Here is a 19,552-nt window from a genome sequence, read left to right as displayed (position 1 = left end):
TACCTAGAGAGATTCCCCCTCAGTTCAACAAAGCCGACAACTTAATCTCCTTAACCGCCGGCACCTCCCTCCCCTTCCCAACATTCGCCGTAGCCGTAACACTATCCCAAAACACACTCTGCCCCCCAGTAGCATGAGGCACTCCATCCTCCCCAAATGCAGCTCCAGCCCCATTCTCTCCCTCTCCAGCATCACCAGCACCTTCCCCATCAGCACCACCCACAGCCTCAGCAACCAAAGCCCCAAACACCTCCTCCCGACTCTCCTTACACAACTTCAACACCTCACCCATCGCCTTCTCCACCGCCACCGCCCGCTCCCTCATCCCTCTCCTCAACAACGCATCAACCAGTGCCTCCACCTCACTGACCGTCGAATTCGCCCTCTCCAACAACCGTCTCACACTATTAACCAGATACTCCTCCTCATACACAGTCCCCTTCTTACCACGCGCACGCTTCCTCTCCTCCTTCCTCCGCGTCTTCGACGTATGCCGCGACGAGCTCGTCTTCCCTGTCTTTCCCGTGTTGCCCGTATACCGCGTGAACATGGACCGGCCCGCCAACGTAGAAGCGTCAGTAGGCGCCAACGACACATTGTCGGGGATATCCACCCCCGCGACACCGTCGCCCAGGGTAGGGTCGCCGCCGAAGTAGGCCAGCGGGTCGGTGGCGCGGCGGATGCGCAGTTCGCGGATCCGGGGCACTTGGGCGTTGAGTTGCGAGCGGAAGTCCGCGAGCAGGTCCGTCATGCTGCCCATTGAGTCGGCGAGACCGCTGTCGACTATCTCGGGGATTAGGGCCGATTGGTTGTGCAGGGTGAGGAGGCGCGTTGCCTCGGAGAACTTGGAAGCTCGGCAGAGGAGACGCGATGCCGCGGGGATGTCGTGCAGATGGTCCGCATGGATAGTTGCCGCTGAGGTGTAGTCTTTGGATTCTTCGACTAGGGTACTTATCAGGGCAGTGGCGTGTGCGGTTAGCTCCGTGGATGTGAGGGGCACGAGCATTGCGCAGTAGAGGGATTCGCGCCAGAGGTGGGCGAGGTGGTAGCTCTTGTAGGCGTCGGTGTAGAGCTCGAGGGATTCGTAGGCTAGATGGGAGGAGGATGTGGTTAGTTTGGTGGGTAGGGATTGGGGGTAAGGGGTGGTTGTTGGGTACGTACCGATGCCTGCTTCCTTATACTTGGACCGGTCGAAGAGGTAGTCTGCGTAGAGGTGGGTCATCTCGCGCAGTTGCTCAGCCTGGTACTTGTAGAGGTCGATGGCGTCCTTGTAGAGGACGTGCTTGATTGTGTAGGCGCGGAGTTCATCGTGGGCGTTCAGAGCGTGCAGATGCTTGATCGCCTTGGATGTCCGGCCCAGGTAGTTGTCGATCTCAAAGTAGCGGCGAAGTTCGGGTTGCTGCTGCAGCTTGCGCAGGAATGGTAGGTACTCGCGGGGATCCTGGTGCAGTTGATCAGTATGCTGTGAGGGTTGGGATACAGATGCTTGCTTACCCGTTGGGCTTGCTGGGCGACGAGCAGTGTGAGCTCCAGGTCGTAGAGCCCCAGCGCGTTATCGTACAACTGGTTAGCATCCGTCAAGAAGCACATGTGCTCGATTGCGTCGTCTGCCTGTTCGGGCGATTGTTCTGCAGGAGAGGTAAGTATTGAGTAGGAAAATTAGGAGTCTGGAGTACGAACCCCTCAAGCGTGCAACCAACTGCAGACCGGACTCAAGATCTGGTGGCGACTTGCAGACATGCGCAGTGATCAGGTTGTGCAGGTTGGTGTCAATGCGCTTCTCCAAAGTAGACAAGAAGGCGTCGCAGATTTTGTTGACTTTGCTGCCCTTGTTTGGTGCTGCTGCAACAATTCCGGTCGGCGCGTTGTCTGCCTTGGGCGTTTTCAAGGTGTCTTTGTAGAGAGTCTGGGAAACATCCTCCTCACTGGAAAGTAATCAGCCAGTATGCCTTGAAGGACAAGGTGTTTTGCATACCTAAGACGGGAGATAAACTCATCAATGAAGTCAATCTTCTTTACTTGATCCACAAACAATTGGATGTTCTCCATGAACTGCTCCGGAGCATAGTCGTGAATGATATTCATATCCACCATCTGACTACGGCAGGTCAAGAATGCAGCCCGATAGTTCTTGCGGTCAATGAAGTTTCTGATACCGGCCAGAACGAGAGCTCTGGGATAGATGGTTTCGAGGTTTCCACGGGGCATCTGCAGGATAACAGCAAAGGTTGTGGGCATCACAGTCACTAGACGTCCGCCACGTTCAATGCTTCTGCATCGTTCATCTGTCTCAGGGGTGTCCGGAGGAATGTCCATATCTAGATAATTAGATTAGCTGATGTTAATATGGCTGATTAATTGTCGATATTCTCACCTTCCACTGTAGTCAAGTGCACAAATTTGATCAGGTGAAGAGAAGTTGTAAACAGGATATGGGCCTGCGTTACAAGGAAGGAAGTGCAATTCTTCGCAAGGAGTCGCTTGTTGGCATACAAGGCCCCGGACCTGGTCATGGAGACCAGAACGTGCTTCAAGAAGTTAGCTATGAAAGTATTCTAAGTCCTGAGAAGGGCTTACCTCGTCCTCAGAAATCTGTGCAGCCTTAGCCCAGTGTGTATCAACTGTTGGGCTTTCAGGCCAAGGTAGAATCTGGAACTCCTCGGAGGAAGGCATGGAAACATAGGAGTAGGTGACCGGCAGGTTAGGCGCCTTAACGTGAGAGAACCACAGGGCTTCGTGTCCGAGGGAGGTGAACATTAAGAGTATTTGCTCCGAATCCGCTGCCTGATAAGCAACCTGAGTCGTGCGTGTCTCCAAAGCAGTGCGTTCAATTTGAATGTTGTTCGGGCCATCGTTCTTGAGAATGTAAACTTCATGTTCGTTTACAAAGGCAATCTGTCGAGGCCGGCTATCAGGCGCATCCGACAACGGATAACTCGACTCGAGGATTGGGGACGGAACAGGTCTCGTTTTAAGAGACCAGAGGAAGATAGAAAACCGATCCTTCATAAGAACAGCCATGCGCGTCCCCGACTTGCTGAATGCCACATCAACAATGTTCGAGTCTAGTGTTAGCTCATTGTGAGCCATGGGAGGAGGAACTCCCGCCAGCCTCAACGGAGTCAATTTGAGGATTTCTTTCGCCCGTCAGAATACATCCGATCAATCATGTATGGTGGAGGGACTTACTGCCGTCGATAACAGCAACTGCACCAACATCATCAGGGCTGGTAGTGGATCCCTGGGATACGTCGAAAACGAAGTCCACATCCAACATCGATCCTGTAACATATTAGAGAATATATCATAGAAGATATTACAACTTAATAATCACCTGAAGCCCCAGCAATAAATCGTAGAGCCTTCTCCTGATGCCATTTCAAGGAGAACGGATACGGATATTCGGCGTTCACTCCAATTGAAATCTCTTGCTTGAGGTAGTAGTGGTAGTTGCCGGTTGTCCAGAACTGGATTCTGTCGTGTAATTGCACCGCAAGCACCGTGGAGTCGACGTTCCAGCTCAGTTGAATATTCGAAGCCCATGTCGACCGTTCTTCCTCCGTCAGGCGGAGAGTGAATTCTCCATGGCGCAAGCCGTTCCTTTCAAAGAAGACCACGTCGATTCTATCTTCGCGGCGCTGGATACCGGCGATAAGGTTGCCAGAAGGCCTCCAGCTGAGGGCACCTTCCAGTCCATCCACTGGCTCACTGATGCTATCCAAGGTTCCCTCTCTCGAGTAAACCCGGATCGCACGTCGAATGCCAGCTTCGATGCTGTTCACGGCGACGTATGCACCATCACCACGCCAGCTAATGGTCGTCTTTCCATCATCACTACCGCTCAACTTACCCTCGTCCACCTTCTCGGGGACAGTAGGATCACGAAGGGCCTTAGCACGCTTACCCTGGAATTGGGTCTCGCGCTTTCCCCAGCCCACAGAGACATGTTGGGAGGCGCGGAGGTCCTCCTGCGTGAAAGTAATTTCGGCAACATTTTCGAATTCTCTCGTCATGTAAAGGAATGTATTGGCTCTCGTAGTCAAGGCCAGGAGCTCCTCATCGGGGGACCATGCAGCAGCTGTGATACCAACATCAACAGTACCCACAATCTCAATCTTGTCCTCGCCGGGAAGGGGTTCTTCACGAACAATGACGATGTCGCCTCCTTCCAGCACCAGGCAGGCAGTGAGATTGTCAGCAAAGTAGTGCAGGGAGAGCACCCGGTCGCATTCCAGATCTGGAAGTGGGCATGGCGCATCCCAGGATGCGATTATTTCAAATGCATCCGCCCCTACGGGGTCCGAAAAATAGGCGTCTTGACGCTTTCTGCGGAGCTCTATGACTGGCTGGGACGCAGAAGGTCCAAATGTGCAAACGACAGCATCTGAAGCTGTATCCCAAGCTGTTGCTGTCAAAGGAAGCTCATTCTGGAGCTGCACCTCGGCGAGGCGCACGATTTTGAGGTTGCGCATCTTTTGAAGAGTCGTGTTCTACCCCGCCGCCATGAATCGACGGAAGCTTCACTGGGGAAAAAGAACGAACGGGGAAAAGGAAAAATGCAAAAATAATATCTAGAGGAAATTTACTCTCATAGAGTTAAGTATTAGATTTTGCAAGCGTAGGTTTTATTTTCCTTCACGCGCGTCGCCCACGGAATTGCGAACAATATCATATCAGAAGCCGAGCCAAAGATTTTAATTTTCCTACTGACAAAAAATCGACCAATGACTTCATCCATATTCTAATAAGGCATCAGACAACCACCACCACACCGCGCTTCGTCCCCCAACTACAAATGTTTTTGGCGTGAATTTTACCCCGGGAATTTCCTGAATCAGAGCATAATAAATTCTCTAGCTTTATACACAAATTCCGAGCGCTTCCAACGTAGGATACATTTTCGACCAGCCGCCAATGCCCAACAATGCCATTGCATGTGGAAATACAGCACGAGAGAGCGTTTAGCGGGTCTTGTAGGTCTGCCAGACTGTAGGAATGAATATGTTAGATAGACGAACGTAAACTGCCGCAGGACGAATGGTAACATACCAGCAATGGCGAAGGGGGCACCGAAACCGGTGACTAGAGTAAGCAAGTCAGCAAGACGTCCGAGTCGCAACGATCACAGCAACCAATCGGGCCACATACCCATGAAAGCCCAGTATCTCCAGAAGAAGTACTTGGTCAGGGGGTTGAAGGGAATGTTGGAGCGAGGGCCCTCGGCGTAGTGGTAAGGGCTACCGAGCTGAGCGCGGGTGGTGGAAAAGCCACGACGGGCAACGAAGGAGGTGGCCATTCTGGCGCGGAGGGCGGTAGCAGCGTACATCTTGAGCTGGGTTAGAGGCAATTGACTGGATGGGATATGGAGGACAATGGGTTTCACCCACTTTGAATGAGGCAGAGAAGCACGACGGTCGAGACAATCCTACTGATATCAACGGGCGGAGGTGCGAGCAAGTCGAGTGGAACGATACTCCCGGCTGCTCCCCGGCTGTCCGCTCACGTGATTTACTGTTCCGAACGGCAAGTTTCGCCGGCAGCCATTCACCGCCTTGCGAGGTCTGGGCCAATCACACGCGGCTTCCCTTCACGGGTTCATTGAAATTTCTCGGTGCGATCGCTCTTCTGTGAGACGGTCCAGAACGTCAACCACCCGTCCAGGCCAGTTTGCGTTCCCGCGTCCTTTGTGGCAGACTGTCGACGATGGATGAGCTTTTCGACGTCTTCGAGGACCAGCCTCAGGCCGTTAGGCCTGCGGACGGAGCTCCCAAGCGAGCGAAGAAAGACAAGAGCAAGAAGCGACAGGTCAATGGCGACGTGAAGGAGGACGGTGCTGCTACGGAAAACCCTACGGAAACCCCTGAGGATATTGAGATCACGGATGCGCCTGCCGTCGAAGAAGAAGTCGAAGAAGCGAAGGAGGACGAAGAAAGCCCCGCCGCCGACAACAATGAACAACCGGATGCGAAACGCCCGCGCCTCGAGAAGGAACCGGAGCCTGTGGTAGCGGACTCATTTGAGACGGAGCAGGAGCGCGAAGTCGCGGGATCGGCAGGCCTTCAAGGCGTCAACGATTCTACCTCTGTCAAGTTGTCCCACCAGGTGCGGCATCAGGTCGCCATCCCGCCGAAGTACCCATACGTGCCCATTTCCGAACACAAGCCGCCGGAGACCCCAGCCAGAGTGTGGCCATTCACTTTGGATCCTTTCCAGCAAGTCGCGATTGCATCGATCCAGAGAGAAGAAAGTGTCTTGGTTTCAGCTCATACTAGTGCCGGAAAAACCGTGGTCGCCGAGTACGCCATTGCGCAATGTTTGAAGAACAACCAGAGAGTTATCTATACGAGTCCAATCAAGGCTTTGAGTAACCAGAAGTACCGAGAGTTTGCCGAGGAATTTGGAGATGCGGGCTTGATGACTGGAGATGTTACCATCAACCCAACAGCCACTTGCCTGGTCATGACCACTGAGATTTTGCGGTCCATGCTCTACCGGGGTTCTGAGATTATGCGCGAAGTTGCCTGGGTCATTTTCGATGAAATCCACTATATGCGTGATGCGAGTATGTCTAATCGATCTCCGCCTTAGTTTACTGGATACTGATTTACGCTATAGTCAGAGGTGTTGTCTGGGAGGAAACCATCATCTTGTTGCCCGACAAGGTTCGATATGTATTCTTGTCTGCCACCATCCCTAACGCTATGCAATTCGCCGAATGGGTAACGAAGATGCACAACCAACCCTGCCACGTCGTCTATACCGATTTCCGGCCGACGCCACTACAACACTACTTCTTCCCCAATGGATCGGAAGGTATGCATCTGGTTGTGGATGAGAAGGGAGTATTCCGTGAGGAGAATTTCCAGAAGGCCATGAGCAGTATCGCCGACAAGAGGGGTGACGACCCGTCAGATGCGATGGCCAAGCGGAAAGGAAAGGGCAAGGACAAGAGGTTGAACAAGGGTGGCACCCAGGAAAAGAGCGACATTTTCAAGATTGTGAAGATGGTCATGCTCAAGAACCTGAACCCTGTCATTGTATTCAGTTTCAGCAAGCGCGAATGTGAGAGCTGTGCTCTGCAAATGAAGAACTTAGCCTTCAACGACGATTCTGAGAAAGAGATGGTTCAGAAGGTCTTTGACAGCGCGATCGAAATGTTGTCCGAGGAGGACAGGGAATTGCCCCAGATCCAGAACATCTTGCCTCTTCTTCGCAGGGGTATTGGCGTCCATCACTCTGGTCTGCTCCCTATCCTCAAGGAGACGATTGAGATTCTTTTCCAGGAAGGTCTGATCAAGGTACTCTTCGCCACTGAGACGTTCTCCATCGGTCTTAACATGCCTGCGAGAACTGTCGTCTTCACAAGCGTTCGAAAATTCGACGGCTTCAGCCAGCGTTGGGTCACACCTTCAGAGTTTATCCAGATGTCTGGCCGTGCTGGTCGAAGAGGTCTTGATGATCGCGGTATCGTTATCATGATGGTCGGTGAGGAGATGGACCCCGCCGTGGCGAAGGAAATTGTTCGTGGTGAACAGGATCGACTTAATTCGGCTTTCCATTTGGGTTACAACATGATTCTCAACCTCATGCGTGTAGAAGGCATCTCACCTGAGTTCATGTTGGAAAAGTGTTTCTACCAATTCCAGAACACCGCCGGTGTCGCAGAGCTTGAGAAACGTGCGTCCTTACACCCAGCTTTATCGCATGTCGCTTGCTAATTGTGCTATAGAACTTACGGAGATGGAGGAGAAGCGTGCCAATCTCAACATTCCCGACGAAGGAACCATCCGCGAGTACTACGATCTGCGTAAACAGCTCCGCAAATTCGGCGATGATGTCCAAGCAGTGATGAGCCATCCCGAGCATTGCCTGTCATACATGACGCCCGGGCGCTTGGTTCAGATTAAGCACAAGGACATGGAGTTTGGGTGGGGTATCGTTGTCAATTGGAAGCATCGCAAGCCACCGAAGAATGCGACTGAAGAGTACAATGATCATCAGAAACATGTGGTTGATGTGCTCCTCAACATTGCCGACGGAGATTCCGTGGGCACCAAATCATTCGAGGACCTACCAGCTGGCGTCAGACCACCCAAGGAGGATGAAAAATCCCGCATGGAGGTCGTGCCAGTTGTTCTCAGCTGTATCCAGAGCATTGCGCATGTCTGCCTCCGTCTTCCCAAAGACTTGAAGCCAAATGACACACGGAACAACCTGAAGAACACCCTGGAGGAAGTGAAGAAGCGCTTCCCGGATGGCATTGCCACTCTTGATCCTATTGAGAACATGGGTATTAAGGATGACGAGTTCAAAAAGACGCTTAGGGTAAGTATCCAGTACTTCACAAAAGAAGTGACACTGTTGGCTAATTGGCGTTGTAGAAAATCGAGGTTCTGGAGTCCCGTCTTCTCTCCAATCCCCTGCACGAGTCGCCACGTTTACCCGAACTATACAATCAGTACTCTGAGAAGGTGGATTTGGGAAACAAGATCAAGGAGACCAAGAAGAAGATCTCGGATGCTATGGCAATCATGCAACTCGAAGAATTGAAATGCCGTAAGCGTGTGCTGCGTCGATTCGGATTTATCAATGAGGCCGAAGTTGTACAATTGAAGGCGCGCGTTGCCTGTGAAATTAGTACAGGTGACGAGTTGATGCTCAGTGAACTTCTCTTCAACGGTTTCTTCAATAACCTTACGCCGGAGCAAGTGGCATCTGCCCTGAGCGTCTTCGTCTTTGAAGAGAAGACCAAGGAGACCCCTGCTCTGACACGGGAAGACCTCGCGAAGCCCCTCAGGGAGATCCAAGCGCAAGCTCGGATCGTCGCCAAGGTCTCCCAGGAGTCCAAGTTGGCGGTCAACGAGGAGGAATACGTGCAAGGTTTCCACTGGGAGTTGATGGAGGTCATCTTCGAATGGGCGAACGGCAAGTCTTTTGCTGACATCTGGTAAGTTTTAATGTCCACCATTCGCGGCCATTTTTCTTTGCCGTGGTAGTATTAGATTGCTGACTGGTTCTTTTTCTCCCTAATGCAGCAAAATGACCGACGTCTACGAAGGCAGTCTGATTCGCGTCTTCCGCCGATTGGAAGAGTGTCTCCGACAGATGGCGCAGGCAGCCAAGGTCATGGGAAGCGAAGATTTGGAGGGTAAATTCGAGACAGCCTTGACCAAGGTGCGCAGGGACATTGTCGCTGCCCAGTCCTTGTATCTCTAAGGTACTGCTGCTACCTACCATTAGTAGTTCTTGTATCTATCTATCTTTGCCCTTGGGTCAGTTTTGTCCTCCTCATTTATCATTATCATCATCACCTCTGTTGTAAAGGATGGTTTGCGCGGTATGTCTGGGTGGTCGCATTTTTCTGGCGTCAGGCTTCCCAAAAAGGATTTGGCTTTGTTGTTCGTTTTTCTTTTTTTCTTACTCTCTGTAAATGAGATATCTCATTCCCTTTTTCATCTTACTTTTCCTACTCGCTTTCTGTTACCTGAGCCCATCAGATGTACACAACAATATTTCTAAGACTACATCAAGAAGCGACAGTATCATTATGCTTCATACCATCATCATCATCCACTTCCATCTATCTTGACTAGTACCCAGTAGTACCCGTGCCACACAGTGTTACCTTCTATCTGGAACACATTTTATTCGTCTTCAAACGCAACCCCGTTCCCAGAAATCGCGGCTCCGTTGCTGCTCCATGTGCATATATGTGAGGGGAATGGTGTTTAGGCACCCCAATGACACTCTCAGACTCAGACACTGTTCATTTAAAATGAAGCCAACGACCGGTAATCTTACCCCCGGTCTGTATTTGTGATACGAACGACTGGGGAAATAGTAAGATTTGTTGATGTTGCAGTGTATGTATGTTTTCTTTGTGCTTGGATCATGGTTGTCGGTGCTTGACACTGCTGGGCGTTGGCTTGGTTTTATTGGGACTATGGGTTGGTTGATTGGAGGCTTTACTTCGTCCTCAATCGTGTGATAATAGTAGGGAAGGTTGGTGCTAATATGCGTGTTTATTATGCGCATTGGGTGGAGGCGCAATATTGTTTTCTTGTGTTTCTTTTGAGATTGGCTGTGCTATTGTGAGGTTCGGTCTCATTCTTTATTGTCATATTGAGAGTATACTAAGTGATACAATTCTACAAATGGTTGGTCATATGTCAGATAGTCCAGAGCCAGGTGTCTATGCTTTCGGGGTTGTCGTTTGCAGCAGTAAGCCATCGGAATTTTCTTGGACCTGCTACGACCTGACACAGTCTCAGATGGTTGGAAGATAGCCCCAAACAATAGTCCAGACAAGAGCAAGTGTCAGACTGGCCATCGCCTACTTGTCGACCGAGTGGCTTGGGGATAGTTCAATGAGAGTGTCTGGAATACGGCGAGGTTACCATGATGCTGTGTTCAACGGAAATATGTTTCAGATGAGCGCAATCTCATTGCTGATTACCGCGAATGAGGCGTTTCGCTGGAAGTTACTAGGAAATGTCATGGCGTTGGACCGTAAGCCCGCCCCGGGATTTTCTGGGTTCAGTATATGAGTTCGTAGTTGGACTAATCTTTTAGCCAGGCGTTGACTTAGTTCCAATGACGTATAGACATATATGCAGACTAAGGAGGCAGCAGAACTAAACCCGAACAGTGTTGATAAGACCCAGTTCCGGATGCCAGGGTAGCTGGACAACGTTAGTTCAATGTTCCACTAAACCAAGACCCCCAGGGTTCGTTATCTGCAAGGTTGACCAGGTTACAGCTTGAGGATCATTCCTGCTCTGGGGTAAGTAGTGCAGATGAATGTTAATCCGGGGTGGCAGAAATTTGGAGCTGCAGACGTAGACATAGTCACAACAGCGTCACAGGGTTAGCATGTAACCTTTTTCGAGAAGCACAGCATGTTGAAAGGATATTGCGAGCTTGGATGAGCAAATATGAAAATATGGAAATGATGGTAGCATCAGGGGATATTGATAAATGGTTGGTCCCGTATCCCAAGACGGCCACGCGGTGGAACAGTCCGGTTGACTGTTTCAGTCATTGACAAGATGCTCCGTTTATCGGATGGTTTTAGAGTTGACGCTTGATGAGTTGGGGTCATGCGGACCTTGGGGAGCTGTAAGTGGTGCAGAGCAGGGCCATGTTAGATGCAGCAGGCGCAGAGCCTGGGATAATATGGTTTTTTTTGCCACAAATCAGGAGGGAGGAAGAGGGTAGGATTCCAAGGTGGAAATGGGTGGATCACATTGAGGCAAGTGGGTAAAGGGTAAAGGGTAAAGGAGAAAGAGCAGTCACAGACTTTCAAGTCAGAGTCATGGATCCGCGGGAAATGCATCTCAGGCCCGCGTTGCCTCCCGCAACCCGCCTGTCCACCGCTTCTCGCTCAGTCTTTCTCTCTCTTTCCCCACCACTTCAGAAAGTCTCCCCTTCATCCTCCATCCTGCACTCCGTCTTTCCCTTGCTTGTTCGCTTTCCTTATCCTTCCTCCCTTTGATATTTTCCCTCGTGCTCCTGGCTGACCTTTGGTCCCTCCATCTCTGCTTTCCCCCCCGTCATCTCTCGCTACCTCTCTCCCTCCCCTCTCTCTCCCTTTGCCATCCAGCTGTTTGTGGTCATCATGAACAGCTTGGTGGCTACACCACCTGTGCCTCCTCATCACTTTTACGAATACTCCCGTCCTTCTCCCTCCCGTCCAAGTAAGTCTTACCCCATCTTCCTCCAGTGCATTCGATGATGACTCCCTTGTTATATGACCTTTGATGACTGACTGATATCAGTGTCTACTCCCATTCACACTCCCAACAACCGCAAACGGAAAGCCGACGATGAGAATGATAACGATGGTCGAATGTCAGCGTCACCTACCAACTCTCCCGCCTTGACTCCGAGAACCCTCCCAGTAAACCGAAACATCAAGCGTGCTCGTCCAAATGTCAGCGGACGGCCTCTCGCTCTCCCCCGACTGCTGGAGACCTTGGACACAGACGCTCTTCGGGGCATCCTCCGCACTGTGTGTGAGCGTCATCCAGGTTTGGTTGATGAAGTAGTCCACACAGCACCTCGACCCAGTGTGGCATCTGCCCTTCAAGTCCTGCGACATTACGAATCCGCCCTTCAGTCGTCGTTCCCACTCGGTGGCAACTCCGAATCAGATTATGCATACAATCGTGTCCGACAACCACTGGGAAATCTTCTAGATGCTTTGAGCGACTTCACTCCACACTTCTTACCGCCTCACGAGACGCAGTCGTCTGTTTCTTTGAGTTACCTGGATGGTGCGACCGACATAATTCACGCATTGCCCCGTTGGAGTACACCACAGAACAACCTCGAGCGGGATTCCGCATACGACGAGATCTGCAAGGCTTGGATTTTGGTGATTCGGGAAGCAGCTAAGCGTGGAGGGGGAATTCAGTTACAGTACGGTGGTTGGGATCAGAAGTTGGCGAAGCACAATCACAACTCGGGCGGTAAACTGCAGGCAGCCGTCAACGAGCTGGCTTCCAGTTTAGGATGGATGCACAGACCGGATGCCCAAGGTTATGGAAGCCCAGGCGGCAATGACCTTGGGTCCATCCGGGAGCAACTCCTGTCGGGCACATACGGGCTCGGTACCCCCGTCAAGGTTGGGCCATGGTGAACCCGGTCAACCATCGACAACCGCAATCCGCCTTTATCCTCATTTCCAACCATCACATCAATTTCGCGACACTCTCTCCCGCCCTACAAATCTTCAGGGCTCTGTCCGAATCCTCGACCGTGCACGTCCACGTATGATACGATCACGACTACCTACTGCATGAACTAGAGTTGAGGGTCAGCTTGGCGTTTTACTGTGTGCAAGCAAACATATTCTTTTCCGTTTTATTTTCCTATTTCCCCTTCTGTGTCATATCTCTGGACACCAAACCCATGATTTCTAGATTGTCAGATCAAGGCCCAGGATCCTTCATTTCGTCCCAAAATTGCACCATGATCCTGCATTATCACAGCCGAGCATGGTACATTCTTTCATTCCTTTCTATCATCATTTCCTTCCACTTCATGTGTTCTTCTTCTGTCTCGGCGATATATACTCGAACCGCCGTGGAAAAAAAAACCGCTTCATTCTTTCAGCCTAGCTGCATTTTCCTTGTTTTTTCCCCATCTTGTATACCCTTTACTATTTTCCCCTTAATATCACTGGTGTCAGGTATATTCTTCGGGTTTTGGGCGGCCTCTTTCATTTGGTGGGACGGGTTACACTACATGTCAGTAAAGCATAAGAAAAAGGGAGCATCATTGTCCAGATAGTCACAATACCACGAGAACCAACCCTCCCGAGCCGTCTCGGGTTATCAACTAACTGATACTCTCGTTACATCCTTGTGCTATGATCATTCATCCTCCTGCTAATGTTCCACAATTAGGAAACCCACCTCGCACTGCAGATATATATCTTGCCTAACCAGTAACTCCCTTAAGATCAGGCCCACTCCATCGCCAACACTTACAACCGGTAGTACTAAGTATTCATCCCATAGTAGTGAAAACTCAAAAGCAACTTTCAATGAAACAGACACCGTAGACAACCCTCCCCAACTACGTGATTACTAGTACACGGCTATCAACGTATCAACCCGCCGGTACGCTAACCACGAATGCCGAAACTAACTGGCCATGTCAGCATGGGGGTCTACGTATGCACTTACGTGTTCGCAGAGCGTCGTGCAGGATGAGAAATCAAGAAATGATGAAGTCAACATGTAGTAACTGACCCTTGTCTTGTACTTACTTACTTAGGTAAGTATTTACATAGGCAGCTTCAATGCTTATGCCTGCTTATGCCTGCTTAGTACTTACATGATGTTATTGGTTGCCCTATATGTATAGATATATATATACCTTGCTATTAGTGGTGATTGTATTCTCCCGAAGAAGAGAGGGATCCATCCATAGTTAGATAAGATAGACAATGAACATGGAAGTAAAGTGTTGAAATTAGTCCTGTTATGTTTCGTGTTCCTTTTTTCCGTTCATGACAATGCCCGTTTCACAATCCTGAACAACCACCCGGCATCTTCCCATCCGCCGCGAGTTCCGGGTTTCTCTTCGCTTATGGATGCGATGTCTGACTCTGTGGCTATGGATATGGTGTCTGTTTCTTGGGAATGGATGTCCTCATGCATGAGAGATTGAGGGTCGTGGTTGATGGCCCCTCCTGATATTACTGCCGGTGGAGCGGTGGTTGCTGTCGTTGTGGAGAGTGGCCAGTCGTCGACACCGAATAAGGTCCATTCTACCATTCGGTCGATCCAGCTTCCTAGTCCGAAGCCTCGTTCGCGGGTGAGACGCTGGAATTCTTGTTCGTCTATTTCATCTTCGGAGGCAATGTGGGAGTCCGAGGTGGTTGTGAAGCTGAGGTTGTCTTCTTCTTCTTCTTCATCTTCTTCTTCGTCGGCTATGTTTGCCATCTCGGCGCGGATGCGCTCGTCCACGAAATCGGGGAGCATGTGACGGGTTTGTTCTTCGATGGGGGTGTGAAGGCCACTGCTGCTGGTCGTAGTGGGGTTTTCTTGTCTGCTGGAAAACCGGGTTATGTCGAGACTGGTCATGGCCAGGTCGGGTCTGCTGGATCTGCGGCTTGTTGGGCCTGAGCGAGAGGCTCGACGAGAGTAGGCGGCGGGTGTGGATATGCCGGATTGAGAACGACGGGCGCTGCTCCGTGAAGCCCATGGCTGTGGTTGCTGTTGACTGTCTAGGTCGATTTGATGGCTGTCTGAGACGAGGCTGGTTGAGCTTTGGCGTTTCACGAGCCAGCTCTGACCCTTTTCTTCGCGGGTCGAGGATGCGAGGGCAATGCCTGCGCGGAGCATCCATTCTGTGTCTGGGTTGTGATGGTGGGCGGCGGCATCGGGGTGACGCCGGGAGGAGCGTGTTCTGCTCCGGCGGAGCTCTTCATTCTGCTGGTGATGGAGTGGACTGGCCACGCTCCGGGATTGTAGATTGGTGTCGCTGGAATGGATGCGAGTGGAGCTCTTGCTTCGGGAATGGCGACGAACGCGGGACCCGCTACGGGAGTGAGAGTGGGATAGGACGCCTGGGGTTCCGGGGACGGAGAAACTAGAGAGATACGAGGTCCTGGTTGCGCTGGGGGTACCGGGGATTTCGTGGCGAGGAGAGAAGTAGTCTGGGGCATCGGTATCGTCGTCGTCGATGGGGAATCGAGGGTTTAGTGGAGATAGAGATACATGGTGTAAGGCGGGATATGAACGGCGTGATCGAAACCCGCCTTGAGATTGTGAAGACTGATGTTTGATGGGGATAAAGTTAGTGAGTGATTGTGGGGGTGGATCTGGGGCAAGGGTTCACTCACATCCATGAAGGCGTTAGGACCACACGGGTCACCGGAAGATCTTTTGCGGGGAAGTATTCAAGACAAATGAGGTGGGAAAGTTGATGGAAGATGATGGGAGAGAGGGCACAATGGGCTATTAAGCCCAGATCGTGATGATCGAACCACCTTCGGCTGGAGCTTGAAGGGGGCGCCCGTGCGCGGAATGGCATGTGAAAATGCGGGCAATCAATTTCATGACTTCCGGATGACTTGACTTCAACAACCTGAAGATATCCATTGATCTCTTGCTTACAGGTTAACTAATTATAAGCTTAATTGAGGCAAAGCATGGTTGGATGGAAAGGGCGTTAGTGTCTCGTCATCCAGTATTCTATCTAACTGGTCGCTGCTATCTGTTGTCCGTTATTGACTAGTATCTAGTACCGCACTACTCCGGCTTATGCAGTCTATCGAGATTAATCATGAACATCCAGGGCCTCCACTCTGAATGTAGTTTATTTGACTTTCAAATCCACATTGATTAAATAAGTATATAATCCCCTACCAAGCAGCTCGTGACAGTATAGTATTTATAGTGACGCGAAGTGATACTACTTACTGGCCCGCATTTGGTTGGGGACTCGACCAAAGTAAATCGGGTTGCCTGGATAATCCCAGTATGATTCAGAAAATCTCCGAGTAGGGCAGCAACAAGATCTAGGGCTTACCGATTCCAGCAGATCATCGAATCATTTGATGAGTTAGTAAGAATCTGCCTCACCTTGACTAACTTCCTGATAATTTAATTGATGGGAGAAAAGTGAATGAATGCCATCCCCACACCGCCCGGACCAGCCTTACTTACGTTGACGATCAGCCGGACTGGACTGGACTGGCCGGGATGCTCTCCACGTACCCAATCACTCTGCCCTGTCAACTTGTCACTCCTTCAACGCCATTCCCTCCCTCAGCCCATCATTGCCTCTCTCTCTGGCCTTCCCGCTACGTATTTATTTCCTCCGATTACCCCCTCCCCTCTGCCAAGCACTCACTTTCCATCCAACTTGCCACAACTCGTCTTCATCTCTCTAGTTGCTCTTCGGAGTGTGCCATTTTTGTCGTTCCCCAACCCCGATCTTCTCCCCGCTCCCTAGCGCCCAGCCACCATGGCTGAGGAGGCAAGCCGGCCTCTGATAGAGCAAGAGCCACGACCTATCTCGCCTCATCGCTCCCCAACGTCCATTGGCAAAGCTTCCCATCCCCCAGATTCGGAGCCGGGTCCGTATGAGCTATCTTCTGAATCAACCCCTCTCCTCGTCCGTCACGATGACGATCTCCTGGGATACGGCGGGACTGGCTCCAGGAGGCCGTCGTCTGTCCGACCTCGAAGTCTCTCTTCCAGTGAGACGCTCAAGAAACGTCGTAGACGTATACGATGGCCGATCTTCTGTGCTCTCCTTACTGTGGCTGCTGTAGTCGCCATCCTCATCTTCGCCTTTATCGCCCCAGCGGCCGTCAAGGAATACGCCAAGGAGGCGGTGGTCTTTAAGCCCACCAATGTCTCGATTGAATCAGCCACTGCAGATGGCCTTCAAGCTCGAATACAAGGGGACGTGGTGCTCGATGCGCGGCGCGTACACAAGAAACCAGTGCGGGACATTGGCCGTTTTGTCACTTGGATCGGAAGGGAGGCCGAATCCGGCCACTCGGAAGTCGAACTATATCTCCCAGAGTATGGGAACGTTCTTCTAGGCACGGCCAACCTACCTTCCGTCAAGGTCAACATTCAGAATGGTCATGTAAACCATGTCAATTTCCTGGCAGACTTTGTGCCTGGGGACTTCGAGGGAATTCACAACGTGGCATTGGATTGGTTGAATGGGAAGCTCGAGAAGCTGACGGTCAGAGGAACAGCAAGCCTTGATATCAGGTCGGGATTCCTCAGCCTGGGCCAGCAGTTCCTTTCTGACTCCCTCACTATTGAAGGTTGGTTGTCACATTATTCCGAATCGTCGCATATGTTTCTAACTCTGTCTTAGAGGGCGACTTTCCTTCTTTGCCCACTGTTAACATCACGAATCTCAACGTCCATGATGCGGAAGATCCAGGACAGCAAGGCGCAATGGCAATTGATGCCTCAGCCGCTGTCCAGTTTGATTCACCGTTCGCAGTGAACATTCCTCCACTGGGGTTCGAAGTCCTGGTCCCCAATTGCTCCCCAGGTGATGCCCCGATTCGGGTAGCCGCTGCTACGACTCGCGGGTTTCCGGTTACTCCTGGCCAGCCAACATCAGTTGATGTCGCCGGCATGATTCAAGGTCTCTCTGAGGATCTGACCAGAGTTTGTCCAGGAATGAAGAGTTCCCCTCTGGATTTCCTGGTCAAGAGCTATATTCATGGAGATGGAACCACTGTCTATGTCCGTGGGGCGGATCCGCCTTCTCTAGCTACTCCCGGATGGGTTGTAGATATTCTCAAAAGCGTGACGGTGCCGCTGAGTTTCACTGGGCATGCCCTTGACAATCTCGTCAGGAACTTCACAATGTCGGACGTGCATTTCACCCTGCCAGATCCCTTTGCGGAACCCGATTCTCCAGAATCACAACCGACGGTATCTGCCTTGGTGAAGGTGCTGATTGGGCTGCCGAAAGAATTGGGACTTCAGTTGGATGTCCCCAGGGTCCGCGCTACTGCTGACGTGTATTACGGTGGCAATAAGCTCGGAATCCTGAATTTACGGAAATGGCAGGCTGCCAGCTCGACTCTGCTCGACGACGTTGATGGCTCGCCAGCGCTGTACGTCGACTTCGGGATCAACAAAGCGCCGCTTGAAGTGAGGGATGAAGATGTCTTGACCGACGTTCTTCAAGACTTGATTTTCCAAGGGAAACGGGTTAAGCTTGATGTTGCCGCCAGTGTAGATGCCGAAGTCACCACGGGGCTGGGCACTTTTGCTGTTCGTGAGATACCCGCACAGGGTGAAATTGTGGTTAAGCGTGAGTTATATCTAGCTGACACTTGGCCTATCGACTGACTTGGCTGTAGCCCCATACGGTGGCTCGTTGGACGAATTAAGCCCGCATATTGCATCGGTAGAATTGGGAACTACTACTGCCTCATCTCTTCTTGTGAAGGCTTTGGTCAACGTGACCAATCCCTCACCGTACTCAGCATCTGTGCCATCTGTCGATTTCCTGCTTCTGTTCAATGGTTCTAGAGTCGGACACATCACTGCAAAGGATCTTACTATCATTCCGGGCGCCAATGATGGCCTTCCCGTGGACCTCACATGGAGCCCACTTGTTTTGGATGGGGAGACTGGCGTCGCTGCTGGCCGGGAGCTGCTCTCCAAGTATATTTCAGGTAAGCTCGAGAGGAGCCTCTTTTTTCACCTCCGATTCCTAACCAGAGTCGCAGGATATAACACAACTGTTACAGTACGGACACATGAGGGAACCATCCCGGGACTACCCAAACTCGGGAAGGCGCTGTCGAAACTAGGGCTCGAGGTCCAGATTCCTCGTGTACCCGTGCCTCATGCCCCGGGTGCCGGGGACGACCCTGATGATGACTCAAAAGGGTTCATCCAAGGAGCTACGGTATTATCTACTTTCATAGATATCGTCTCAGAACATGGCACATAAACCACTACACATTACGTTATCATAACCATAACCATAACCATGACGAGGCATTTATTCATCCACGGAGCGCGCGCTCCGTTCCAAGACAAGAGGAAGACTAACTTGCGTGAGTGCTGCTACTAGATGCACCTCTGGTCATCCACGGCCGAGTTCACACTATCCTCACCATTTCCCAACACCACCATTGATATCACTTCGGTATATGCGCAGGCATTCTACGAAGGCGACGAGGAAATCGGCACCATCGACTACCGGGTGCCGTTCCCCGTGCCGCCGGGTATCTCAGTCACACCCCGATTGCCTGTGGACTTGAACCTCGGCGGTATTGGCTATGATGCGCTGAAGAAAGCGCTGGGTGGCACTCTTGGATTAGATGCCGTGGCGAAGGTTGGCGTTCAGATTCAACACTATCGGGATATAGTGTTTTATCATGGAAAGGGGATTAAGGCGCGAGTCAAACTTTAGGAGTTTTTCTCTTTTCTTTTGCGCTTTTGGGTTATTGTTTTCATCAGCGGCTTTTAATTGATGTTCTCATCCAATCTGAACCGGCGTTAGGAATAATAGAACAGGCGTTTTGACGTTGGGGTTATTA

At 51.2% G+C, this 19,552-nt stretch overlaps 6 protein-coding genes across 6 annotated transcripts; 3 read left to right on the top strand and 3 right to left on the bottom strand.

Annotated features, from left to right (window-relative positions):
• Window positions 1-18: 18 nt before the first annotated feature.
• On the bottom strand, window positions 19-4,642 carry BO83DRAFT_371098 (Elongator subunit IKI3; the record flags this gene model as incomplete). The annotated part of the gene is made up of 9 exons (XM_025529925.1): window positions 3,335-4,642; window positions 3,190-3,282; window positions 2,578-3,137; window positions 2,375-2,528; window positions 1,976-2,318; window positions 1,681-1,925; window positions 1,495-1,628; window positions 1,162-1,441; window positions 19-1,089 (listed from the first exon to the last, which is right to left on the bottom strand). Exons 1-9 carry the CDS (start codon window positions 4,470-4,472, stop codon window positions 20-22), a joined length of 4,017 nt encoding a protein of 1,338 aa, XP_025383098.1. The 5' UTR covers window positions 4,473-4,642.
• Window positions 4,643-4,834: 192 nt separating this feature from the next.
• On the bottom strand, window positions 4,835-5,326 carry BO83DRAFT_324212 (cytochrome c oxidase VIIc family protein; the record flags this gene model as incomplete). Its single annotated transcript, XM_025527967.1, has 2 exons — window positions 4,835-5,082; window positions 5,149-5,326. The coding sequence occupies 2 exons, from the start codon at window positions 5,324-5,326 to the stop codon at window positions 4,835-4,837; spliced, it is 426 nt and encodes a 141-aa protein (XP_025383097.1).
• A 312-nt stretch (window positions 5,327-5,638) lies between these two features.
• Window positions 5,639-9,556, top strand: BO83DRAFT_412037 (ATP-dependent RNA helicase MTR4). The gene is made up of 5 exons (XM_025534367.1): window positions 5,639-6,562; window positions 6,616-7,677; window positions 7,730-8,325; window positions 8,382-8,947; window positions 9,036-9,556. The coding sequence occupies exons 1-5, from the start codon at window positions 5,704-5,706 to the stop codon at window positions 9,214-9,216; spliced, it is 3,264 nt and encodes a 1,087-aa protein (XP_025383096.1). The 5' UTR covers window positions 5,639-5,703; the 3' UTR covers window positions 9,217-9,556.
• Window positions 9,557-11,476: 1,920 nt separating this feature from the next.
• Window positions 11,477-12,776, top strand: BO83DRAFT_160958 (cut8/STS1 family protein). The gene is made up of 2 exons (XM_025526317.1): window positions 11,477-11,696; window positions 11,778-12,776. The coding sequence occupies exons 1-2, from the start codon at window positions 11,618-11,620 to the stop codon at window positions 12,638-12,640; spliced, it is 942 nt and encodes a 313-aa protein (XP_025383095.1). The 5' UTR covers window positions 11,477-11,617; the 3' UTR covers window positions 12,641-12,776.
• A 1,071-nt stretch (window positions 12,777-13,847) lies between these two features.
• Window positions 13,848-15,426, bottom strand: BO83DRAFT_382744 (DUF3984 domain-containing protein). The gene is made up of 2 exons (XM_025532299.1): window positions 15,356-15,426; window positions 13,848-15,287 (listed from the first exon to the last, which is right to left on the bottom strand). Exons 1-2 carry the CDS (start codon window positions 15,359-15,361, stop codon window positions 14,016-14,018), a joined length of 1,278 nt encoding a protein of 425 aa, XP_025383094.1. The 5' UTR covers window positions 15,362-15,426; the 3' UTR covers window positions 13,848-14,015.
• Window positions 15,427-16,170: 744 nt separating this feature from the next.
• On the top strand, window positions 16,171-19,425 carry BO83DRAFT_371087 (uncharacterized protein; the record flags this gene model as incomplete). The annotated part of the gene is made up of 5 exons (XM_025529924.1): window positions 16,171-17,302; window positions 17,356-18,312; window positions 18,362-18,679; window positions 18,734-18,915; window positions 19,084-19,425. The coding sequence occupies exons 1-5, from the start codon at window positions 16,483-16,485 to the stop codon at window positions 19,423-19,425; spliced, it is 2,619 nt and encodes an 872-aa protein (XP_025383093.1). The 5' UTR covers window positions 16,171-16,482.
• Window positions 19,426-19,552: the final 127 nt, after the last annotated feature.

The sequence above is a fragment of the Aspergillus eucalypticola genome (assembly GCF_003184535.1).
Source record: "Aspergillus eucalypticola CBS 122712 chromosome Unknown BO83scaffold_37, whole genome shotgun sequence".
In the NCBI taxonomy this organism is placed as follows: Eukaryota; Fungi; Ascomycota; class Eurotiomycetes; order Eurotiales; family Aspergillaceae; genus Aspergillus; species Aspergillus eucalypticola.
The sequence above is the reverse complement of the archived record's forward strand: the minus strand, read 5'-3'. Positions and strand labels throughout refer to the sequence as shown.